This window comes from Lipotes vexillifer, unplaced genomic scaffold, assembly GCF_000442215.2.
Source record: "Lipotes vexillifer unplaced genomic scaffold, Lipotes_vexillifer_v1.1 scaffold47, whole genome shotgun sequence".
NCBI lineage: Eukaryota > Metazoa > Chordata > Mammalia > Artiodactyla > Lipotidae > Lipotes > Lipotes vexillifer.
In genome coordinates, this window is record NW_006791298.1 from 1,503,750 (window position 1) to 1,515,762 (window position 12,013).

Here is a 12,013-nt window from a genome sequence, read left to right on the forward strand (position 1 = left end):
GGATACAAGAGACAGAAGGTCAGTTGACATGCCTTAGCCAGCAACCCAGTGAAAAGGTGAGAGCGAGCGAGTGAGTGCTTGGGTGTATGACAGTGCCACTCAGGGACTGTGGGAGGAGAGAAGTCTGTTTGTCACCTTGGATTTCTCCCAACATTGAAACTTCCTGTGTTTATAATAACTATCAAACATTAGTATCACTTCAAGAGACCTCAGAAATCCTCATATGAGTTTTTCTTCAGGCACTTTTATTCACCTGTGAGACAGAGCAGTTAGATTGGTTCTCTTCGGATTTCATAGCTAAGTAGCGAGGAGAATTCAGGTTTAGAGCTCCTGTCTTCCCACGTAGCATTCTGATGAACGTTGGCTGTGCCTAATTGATTGTAGGAGTTTTTAAGAGCTGTAGGGAATGACTTTCATAAATGGTTGAGTTAAAGCAGACATACAGGATACTGTTAGAACATGTGTAAGAATATAAGGATTTTGAATAAACAGGAAAAAACATCTTTAGTAGTCTAAAACAACATCTTGATTCTTGAACACAATGTTCCTTACAGTGTCGTTTACCAAAACAAGAAAAATTAGAGATTTTAAAATTATGATAAAAGTTGATAAAAACTGATGGGGACTTGAAAAAATCTGGATAGGGTCTAGAAGTTGGGTAGAGGTCTTGAGAAATATCTTTATAACATTTTGTTGGATTTAACATGGATATGATATTGTAGACTACATTTTCAGAAAACAGACTTTTCTGATGAGAAGCAGCCTGGTTTTTAAGCATGTCGTATGTGGCAAAGCCTCAAGAATAGTAGCCGCCCTGGTAGGCAGTAGCAGCTGCTGTTCTTCCATAGGGTGACTACTACATGTGATGACCATGAAAGGAAATGACTGCTACGCATTAAAGCAGCTCCATTTAGCTACGTGAGAGATCACCTGGTCAGAAAAGTCATCACAGAAAATGCAGTGGTGATTATCCATAAGGGGGGTATCTTCAGTAGTGGGTGGTTTGTCTTTTTTTAAGTGACAAAGAAGCTGCCGTTGGCTTCTTTCATCCAGGAAAAGGGGTGATAGATTGGATTTAGTGTTTAGAATAACTAGGAAGCCCAAGCCTGAATAAATTTTAGTAAGCAGGCACACCTGGTACTAGTTTGCGGTCTAAAGAAAGTTGCATTTTGTATAAATAAATGCTCACCATGATTTTTCTATAATAAGGGAAATCTATTAATCTATTTTCTATTTCCATTATTTCCTGGTAATCTTTCTTTGAAATGTTTCTAATTATCGATTCAACTGGTTGCATTTTGAAATCCAATTCACTATTTATTTGGGTAAAAAATAGTACTTTTTGCTTAGGTGTTATATGAAACTGCAGAGATGGCTCACACCCACCCAGTGAAATCATTTATTTGCTTTTGGTGTATTTTACTGTTGCAGTTTTCTCTAAGAAAGTTTAGTAATTACTAATATGAAGTAATGCTAGCTGCTTTCTGTGCATTTCATGAAGGGAATAAGCTATTTTATAGTTTCCCTTCCCCTCCAATAAAAAAGCCTTCCATCAGAAACTGACAGCCTAAATGAAGGACATAATTGTACAGCTTATTTATTAGTGTGTCAAACTTAAAATGTAATGGTTTCATATTTCAGAATGAAAAAGTGTGTTGTGATTCATGGTTGCTGGTGACAAAATAGACAGCTCTTTTATATTACTGCACTGATCGCTGCTGATATCCCACTGTACTTTTTTTTTGGGGGGGGGGTTCCTTATTGTTCTCTTCCTATGCAATAGCTCCCTCTACTTGAAAATATTGGTGTAATATAGTTTAACACGGTACTTTATTAGTGAGTTCCCATGACTATTTTTACTTTCAATCCTCTTTCTTAGTATGTGGTGTTATTACAACAGAGCATGTTAGAAATTTACCAAGAATCTCTTGACTTGGTAGTGGAAAAGCAAGATTTAGTTAAGGAAAGTAAAATAAGTTGTTTGAAGGCATTTTTCAAGGAATTTGCTCTATAGCCTTTGTTGATTTAAATATGGTATATTTGGTTAAGATTCCATGTAGTATTGAAAATAAGCCTTGATGTCTACAACAGAGAGGTATAGAAAACTGCAGCAGAAACCTTCAAAAGAACCATCAGCCACTTCAAACAGACATAACCTGGAACTTGGCAAATTCTCACTTTACTAATTCCAAAGTCTTACCATTCTAACACAAAACGTGGTAGTTTCTACTTTCTCAGGAAGGGTTTAATAGAAACTAACAGTAGTAGGATCTCATGTTACTACATTTTGCCTTTATGGAGCAGTATGTACATAATGAAACAGTAGGAGCAAAATAGACAAACCAAGCGAGTGATGTTAAGGGTGAGATTTATTTATTTTTTCTCACTTACGAAGTTTGAGGTTTAGTAATTGCATCATATACCTCCACCGTTAGGACAAATAAGAGATTCTACTCAACCATAAGATTTCCACATGGATGTTTCTTTTCCATTCATAACTCTTTATTTCCAATTTGTTCTGATTATTATTATGGTGCAGAGCACAATGGTTAAGAGAAGGGCTTAGGAGCCAGACTGAATTTGAATCCTGGCTCTGCCACTCACCAGCTGGGTGATCTTGGCAAGTTTCCTTAACTTTCGGACCTTCAGTTTCCTCATTTGTAAAATACAGACAATAAATCTACCCACATCCTGGAATTTGTTGTAAGGATTAGCTGAATTAATGATTGTCAAGCACTTAGAACAGAGCCTGACACATAGTAAGTGCTATGTATCAGTGTTTGTTGAATAAAATAAAGAATAATAGTGTGGCTATAAATTGGTTTTTATTAGCCAAATGTATTTATAGAGTGTCAGTGTTATCTTCTGTGCTTAATGAAAAGAAATATGGGGCCCTCCCAGTGGATGAGAGAGAGTTGCACAATGATTTTGTTCATGAATTGATATTCAGTTCCTCTGTATTAGAATAATTCTCACCTAGGGGTACCTATATCATGTCATAATTTTAGGTTATGTTATTTTTAAACATACTTTTTAAAGGCAGTGGTATATGCCATGGTTTCCATGTCTTTTTGGAACTTGAGTGATTTAGCAAGAAGATTTTATACTGGTGAAATGCCTAAGAATGTAGTATCATTACCCATAGTACACTACTTTTGGAGCCTACTTATTGCCCAAGAGCAATAATAGATGGGCTTGTCTTTGGTCCCTAGTATGACTATGCTTAAGGATGTCAGAGGTTCTTTTCCAACTCTCCCCAGATCTCTTGTGGTCCAACAAAATATCGATCACCAAAACTTTTAAAAAGAAATTTACATGTATTGAGCACTCAGACATGCAACTGAAGTTGTTAAGGTTATGTCTTTATCTTGATACAAGCTGATATTTATGTGGATGTATAGAGTGATTTTTTTTTTTTTTTTTTTTTTTTTTTAGATTAGACTCACCAATTAATATTTTCCAATTGCTTTCTCTCTCTTGTTATGTATTTTTCTATCTTTTTTTCATTGCTGAACTATTTTAAGTTAATCACAGACTTTATAATACATCAGCATTTTGTCTCCTAACAACAAGAACAGTCTCCTAAACAACCACAATACAATGATCACATTCAGGAAATTTAGCATCAATATAATACTATTATCTAAACTATAGTCCTCTGCATCGGCAGGCGGACTCTCAACCACTGCGCCACCAGGGAAGCCCTAGAGTGATATTTTAATAGATTTTGTTTTTGGACGAATACTACCAGAATACTGGACACATAAAGTAAATAGTCAAATGAGATTCATGAGTCAGACATACCCTTTACTATTGTGCTTAGCTTTATTTGCACTTCGCAGATATTGCATTTTTTACAGATTGAAGGTTTGCAGCAACCCTGTGTCATTAGATGATGGTTAGCATTTTTTAGTAATAAGGTATTTTTAAATTAAGGTATGACATTGTTTATTTAGACATAATGTTATTGCACACTTTGCAGACTACAGTATAGTGTAAACATAACTTTTATATGCACTGGGGAAACCAAAAAGCTTATGTGACTCACTTTATTGTGATACTCGCTTTATTGTAGTTGTCTGGAACCAAACCCACAATATCGCTGAGGTGTAACTGTCCACATACTTTTCTTAAGGTTATATATTTGTTTTTAGGGAACTGACTCATCTTTCTTTTTTGCTTGATCCTTAGGACCCCTTAGATCCCACAAGATCAGTGATTGTGATTCGCTCCCTGGTGGCAGATGGTGTGGCAGAAAGAGGCAGAGAACTATTACCTGGAGACCGCCTGGTCTCAGTCAATGAATACTGTTTGGACAACACCACACTTGCTGAAGCTGTGGAAGTGTTGAAAGCTGTGCCACCAGGCACTGTACACCTTGGCATCTGTAAGCCTTTGGTGGTAAGTGTCGAAATTTGTTAATATAGGAAATGATAATACTATATCATTATAGGATATTGATAATATCAATAGTTAAGAACATGGATTTTTCAAATACACCTGGCTTCGAATCCCTGTTCCACTGCTTACTATACATGTGTCTGTGCAAGTTTCTTAACGTCCTTGACTTAATTTTCAGAAAAAAAATGTCTACCCCATAGGATTTTGAGGATTAAAGATGATATTTGTTAAGTGCTTATTAGCACATTGCTACATCAGTGCTAGCTGCCAACATTACTAGTCCTACTGCTACTACTTTTATCTTTATATTTTTAACACAGACTTCTAAGTTCTCATTACATTCCTTATGTTATAAATTAAAATAAGTATGTTTATGTGTTTTAACTTTCATTTGGACATGATGTCAAGATGGCTTGGTAAGTTGAAATCTAGTTAACCACATCTCAGTAAGATTTTAATATGCTTTTCTGACCATCAGTGTGCCTTGTAACCCCTAGCATCTAAACTCCGATATGGTCAGAAGCCATCCTGAAGTCATCTTATTGTTTAATCTCAGGTGCTATGTCGGATCACTGTTTGTTTTTCTTTTTCTTTTTTCCTGCAACTTCCCTAGATCACTCTTTCTGACTGAAGTATTATTAGTTATGGTGCTATTGAGGTTCCCCAATGTAAAAAAAATCCTTGATGATAATTTTCAAGTGGCATTAAAGTATTATTGAGTGCTTATATATGTCACTCAGTATTTTAAGCTCTTTACATGCACTAATTTAGTCATCACAGGAACTTTAAGGGGAGGTAATCCTCTTAATACCACTACTATGTATTGAGTTAGTCAAGACACAGAGTTGAGTAACTTATGCAAGGTAATATGACTAGTAAGTGGGAGAGTTGGAGTATAAACTCAGCAGAGTGGCTTCAGACCCTGTACTCTTAGCCACAATGCTATATGTTCCTATTCTAATTTGTTGTCACAAGTTTGGTTTCATGTGGCATGTCTGAAACAAATAGCATGGTTGTAGTAGAGTGTTGGACTGGATTTCAAGAAATCTGGGCTCTGTTTCTAACTTTGCTACAAGTTAGCCCAGTGGGTCTCAAATTCAATGATATGTGATAGATGTAAGAATCACCTTGGAGATGGTTAAAATGCAGTTTCCCAGGTCCTACTCTCAGAGATTCTGATTTAGTGGTTCTCATGTGCTGTTCAGGAATCTGCCTCTTCCGTGAGTCACTGGCGTGGTTCTGATGCAGAATTTTTGCACTTTGAGAAACACTATACCAGTAATTCGATCATAGGTACAGCACTTTTCTGAGCCTACTTTTTCATTTCTGAAAAGACTAAAAAAGACTAGAGAATTCATAAGATCTTTCTTAACTCTAAAACTCTTTTATTCTGTGAAATATATTAGCACACTACAAGTGTTCATATAGATAAATAGGTATATAGATAGAGATCTGTCTATATAGATATTGTTACATGTTCATTTATAGGCATAGATAGAGTCATGTATTACACATAGTATTTTTGCATTGGGGAACCTCACGTGACCTTCATATTATTATATGACATATTATACATCAAGATGCCTATATATTACACCTATCAGATACTTTAAACATTTTGAAATGGAATATAGCACATAGCTAAGTCAGGTTCTTGACTTTAGATTGTGTATTTGGTGTGTGAGTGTTGCCATAGTCAGTATATACCCTGAGATACCCAGTTTGATTTTTGGACAAATTAAGGAGGGGAAACTTAATATTTTTATGGGACCTCATCTTGGTATTTTGGATTGTGGCAAGAGCTTTGTCTAGATTTTCCCTGATGATTATTTGCCTGATTATTTGGGTTACCAGAGAAAGTCCCAACTATTTATGATCTATAGGACCTAAGCAGTGTGACTTGACTTTGAAGCAATTGAAGGAAGTCTCAGGCAGTATAAAGAACAGAACTTAGTAGCAACTGGCTGTGGATTCCTGTGCTATTTCTGGCAGAGGTAGAGCTGCACAAACCTCGGGACCTTGGAGCCTTGCTCTGAAAGGATTTTGGAATGCAGTAATTTTGAGGTGGACCTTTGCCTAGGCTTCCCTCAGTGAGTAGAAGGCTGCCAGGATGCTGGGGAGTTGTGAGGCCAGGGAAGGAATTCGAGAGAAGGTCACTTTCAAGACTCAGTGATGATTCCACTAAAAATTTCTAAGTAATTCCTTCTTTAACATCTGGGTTCTTTTAGCAAAATTGTCTGTGAGCTGTAAATAGTGATGCATGGATATTCTCTGAGGTCTCTCTATTTCTCTGTCTCTCTCTCTCATGGTCCAGTTGGTGGCCACTTATCTCATCACTTAATGTTTGCTGAGCATTTGCTCAGTCCTCAGGAGAACCGGAGAGAGAGTATGAATAAGAAGGTCCAAAGTCAAGTTGGAGCAGAATGACTATGAATATGTAACAGGAGAATAGAATTATTTTTTATTAAGTCTTGTACCATATAGATATGTACTATAGGTGTTCTATAATCTTGCATTATAGTCTTATGTAGAAAGTTATTATCTGTATAGTTTCATGCTAACCAGAAACGTGACTTACTTTCTCTTTTCTACAAACTCACCTCAGATGTCACAGATAAAAAATGAGTGAACTGACTTTAAAAAGTACATTGTATCTTCAGAACCCACAGGACAGAGCTGGCAGTGGAGTTCTTGAGCCAGACATCTGTGGGATTTTGCTTAGTTCTGTGATTTGCAAAGCTGTGTGTCCTTGGGCCAGTTATTTGACCTCACCAGCTCCCACTTGGAATCACAAATCTTGGTAGCTGAGAACACAGGCTCTAGAGCCAGACAGCCAGGGCTCACATTCTGGGTGTGTAACTGACTAGTTATGTACCTTTGAGCAAATTACTGTGCCTGTGTTACTCATCTGTAAAATGAAGTTAATAAGAGCACCTACTTCTTAGAATATGTATTAATATATTAATAAATATATTAAATGAATTGATATATTTAAAGTGCTAAAACCTGTGCCTGTGAGATATATATCTATTTGGTGTTATTTTCATGTAAATATAAAAATCCTGACCTAATAGAATTGCTGTAAAGATTAAGCTGAGACAAAGCACGTAAAAGTGTTTACCATAGATTTTGATATATAGCTAGGACTTGATAAATTGTAGCTGTGTTATTACCTGGGACTGATGCTGAGCTGGTAGGAACCATGATGATTGTCCCTCTTCTGATGGAGAGTGGCTACCCTGTACCATTGTTAATGATTTTGAGTATCACCCGATATAAACTTAGGCATTTCTTAATATTAAGGTCTCTTCCTGGGAAAGTGATTTTTTCTTTAAGGAATACCTAAAAAGAATAAAAAGTTTGAGAAGCTTTGACCTGAACATGGCTTTTTTTGGTTATTAAAGAAAAATTTGGTCTAATAAAACAATTTACATACATTTTATTGTGTACATGCATTTAATGGAAAGATAAGAATTAATCTGAAAAGCGTTTGAAACTAAGATAATTTCTTCATTACACAAGTAGTTCTTCGGTTGCCAGAGTTGGGGGCTGGGGGTGGGCAAAATAGCTGAAGGTGGTCAAAAGATACAAATCTCCAGTTATAAGTCCTAAGGATGTAAGGTGTAGCATGGTGACTATAGTTAACAACACTGTATTGTATATTTGAAATTTGAGTTGTTAACTAAACTTATCATGGTGATTATTTTGCAACCTATACATCTACCAAATCATTATGTTGTACACTTAAAACTAATATAATGTTTTATGTCAATTAGAACTCAATAAAAAAAAAGTTTCATGGCTGACAAAAACAGTTCTTCAGTCATGCTAAAATAACTAAAAATTAAAAGTGCTTCTATTTTCAGGAAGGTGATAAAGAGGAAGAAAATCATATTTTACATTCAAACAATAATGAAGACAAGACTGAAATTTCAGGAACAGTTCATGATATAAATTCATCTTTAATACTTGAAGCACCCAAGGTATTTAGTACATTTATTTCCCAAGTAAACAGTTGCTATTATAAAGAAGACAAAAGCTTGTTCTCACTCTCATTTCTTGGCTAAATAGATACAAATTGAATAATCCCCCCCTTATTAATTTTTTTAATCGCAGATATTTATTTATTTATTTATTTATTTATTTATTTATTTATTTATGGCTGCAGTGTGTGGCACGCTGGATCTTAGATCCCTGACCGGGGTCAAACCCATGTCCCCTGCAGTGGAAGCACAGATTCTTAACCCCTGGGCCACCAGGGACGTCCCTATTAATTTTTTTAAAACTGAAATCTTTTCTCTCTTGTATCACATTGCCTCCATAAATGACATAGCCCAGGTATAAGGCATTTTCAAAGAACATACCTCATTTTATATCACTAATATACTCTTAAAATTTTAAGGGTAGAACATATTTTTGGAAATAGACCTGCATTTAAAAAAAATGCTATAGAATAAGAGCTATACAGAACTTTTTTTTTTTTTTTTTTTTTTTTTTTATTTATTTATTTTATTTTTGCGGCACGCGGGCCTCTCGCTGTTGTGGCCTCTCCCGTTGCGGAGCACAGGCTCCGGACGCGCAGGCTCAGCGCCATGGCTCAAGGGCCCAGCCGCTCCGCGGCATGTGGGATCGTCCCGGACCGGGGCACGAACCCGTGTCCTCTGCATCGGCAGGTGTACTCTCAACCACTGCGCCACCAGGGAAGCCCCAGAACTTCTTATTGAATACTTTCTAAAGAAAAGAGTTATTTACTTTATGCTTTAATATTAGAAAGTATATTTTGAAGCTTTTCCCTTTTTATTCTTAAAATGAATTGTGTTTATTTTGCTTCTTGCAGTTAGAGTATGGTTTTGCTTTACTTGATAACAGCTGTCTTTTGATATTCTTTACATAGTTTGTTGACAGTGTCTAAAGCCGACATGTAGTCCTGTAATGTCCATTATATTTTTTTAGTTTAAACATTTTTTGTTACAGTTTCATAACTGTGTGACATGTTTAAATATGCCTTCTAAATGCAGTTTTTTTCTTTTTTTGAAATAACTAGGTTACAGTATTTGGTATAGTATATTAATTTAAAAGTGTCACTGCAATGATGTCTAGCTGCAAGTGAGGAAGCAATGGGAAGGAGTAGATTCATTTCAGGAATTTGCATTTATTGATACTTAATGAATAGGACTTAAAATAGGAAATGTCATTGATCCCTTAGAGGGAATTGGGCCTCATTGTTCCCAGCACCCTAAGGTGCCTTGGAGTTAGGTCAGAGGCTCAGCAGATTCATACATTCCTCAAGCGTTACCTAGGAACTCAACAAAGTTTCTGCTCATGCATGACTATCTAGCTTCAGTTTTATGTACTTGCTCTTCTGATTAGTGAAGTATGAATTAATTGAAAAGCATACTGTATTCATTCCTTTTGTTTTATATTATTAATGCAGATGCAAAAATAAATGTCTATTAAGTGTTATATTATAAAAGAGTCATACTGAAAGTAGTTGAGACATATTCCCCATATCTTCAGTTTGTAGAGAATGTTTTGTAAACATTCAGATAACCATTAATTTCTTTTTAGTTACATAAACCTGAAAATCCTGACCTTTTAAGTCTTTGCTTTCTTAAGTGATAGTATGAAGTGCATCCATATTTATGTATTATTTTTTATATGAGATGCAGGAGTTAAATATTCAATGTAGCAATTTAACGAAATTCCTATCTCTGACTGAGAATTTTAAGGCAGTTGATGTATAGTGAACCTTTCAGACTAGTCAGTCACCTTGCCAAAGGCAGATTTTTGCCTCTTGTCATTTGTTTCTTTTCAGGGTTGAGGCTTGTGTGGCAGTGAGATTGTATTTCTTCTCATTTGTAATGGAGAGCTGTCAGGTTAACTATGCATTGTCACGTAATACCGTCATTGCAGTTATGTTACCGGTTAATTTTCCAGTTAATGTGTAGGGTGCAGCTTTAATACAGACGTAGTTTAAAGTTTTTTTTACAATTTTTATTCACAGGGATTTAGAGATGAGCCCTATTTTAAAGAAGAGCTTGTGGATGAGCCATTTCTAGATTTGGGAAAGGCTTTCCAGTCCCAACAAAAAGAGATAGACAATAGTAAGGAGGCCTGGGAAATGCTTGAATTTATGGCGCCTAGATTGCAGGAAATGGGTGAAGAAAGAGAAATGCTTGTTGATGAAGAATATGAGCTCTATCAAAACCACTTTCAGTCCATGGAATTGTATCCCTCATCTCACATTCAAGAGGCTGCTCCTGTTCCATCCATGAAGGCGCTTCACTTTGGTACACAGTGGTACCAGGATTGTGAACTGCCTGAGCCTCAAGAAGCCAGGTCCATGATGAGCGTGTATTCCCAGGAGATGCAGCAGTGTGGCTATAGCACTGAAAAGATGGTAAGGGATTAGAACACATCTTCCACATCCTCCCTGACTCCCCCTGAACAAAATCCAATGGATCTTTTCATCATTAATCATTTTTTCCAGAATGTACCATAGAGTGTGTTGCTTTAAGTAAACCTCATCATTTCTATATTATGTAACTTCTGGCTGGAGTCAATAAACTGTAGTTGCCTTGCTTTTATGATGGGTTTTATGTTTTTTAACCTTGATTTTTTAGTGATGTTTTTCTCCTAACTACTGATTTTAAGGAAGAGTTCTTTTGCCATTTGTGATTTTTTAAAAAAAAATTCTCTCAGGGAGACACAGCTCTGTATTTCTCACATAATGTATTTGTCAAGGAAAATCAAGGCAAAATTGATTAAAGATTTATTGTTGTTTCTGTCTTGCTTATCCACACTGTTCTCTGTATTATATATGATACTAAATAGAAAGTCACTGAACTCTAGAAGATTATCTTTACATTTGTGATACTACCTGTTGACAACTTTGCAGGAAAGCATTATATTTTAATAGGTTTACCCTTGCTATTAAATCACCAATAAGTTTTTTTAAAAGTCAAATTAGAGTTAACTGGTCACCAGTTGGAATCTTTCATTAGGGATATTTTTAATGTTTTATTTTTGTTTGTTTATTTCTTTTCCCAAATTAACTTCCAAGTAAATGTGTTCAGGTGCAGTACGGTGCCCTCCTCACTGAGGTCAGCAACTTCCCTGCAGTGATGTGCAAAGGAGCCTTCATTTGCTCTCTCACAGGCAGATAGAGCTGGGCTTTTTCCTTGCCTCCCTTAGATCTTCCTACATTTATCCTTTTTGCAAATGCTGTGGGTCCCTCTGCTATGCAAGATGCTGTATTTATGTATTTAAGGAACCCCAGAGGATTACCCCTGGTAGTGGACTCTGGGCAGCCTACAAGCGAACAGATATTTGGGATTATGTGACGAATGTGGGAAGAGGTGACATCGAATCACCTGGTATGTTGCCACTGACATTGGTTCTTTCTACCTCTGCCAGTCCCACTCCTATGTCTGTAAGTGCTTGACCTCAAACAATAGTCAGTTATATGGAGCAAGTTAGTAATTGCAGATTATTGAATATTCATAAATACTGCCTTGTTATGGTGTTTTCTTCCATAAAAATAAATTTTTCTATTTACCCCAATATAAGGCAACCTAAAATATAGGCCCTTTTTTTTTTTTTTTTTTTTTTT

The 12,013-nt window shown here is 36.1% G+C and overlaps 1 protein-coding gene across 1 annotated transcript in view; it reads left to right on the plus strand.

Annotated features, from left to right (window-relative positions):
* PATJ (PATJ crumbs cell polarity complex component) overlaps positions 1-12,013 on the plus strand; it is a 357,124-nt gene that overhangs the window by 107,423 nt on the left and 237,688 nt on the right. The window contains exons 18-20 of the mRNA XM_007464279.1: positions 4,192-4,401; positions 8,268-8,384; positions 10,406-10,801. Coding sequence (XP_007464341.1) covers positions 4,192-4,401; positions 8,268-8,384; positions 10,406-10,801 — 723 coding nt within the window. The remainder of the gene's footprint in view (positions 1-4,191; positions 4,402-8,267; positions 8,385-10,405; positions 10,802-12,013) is intronic.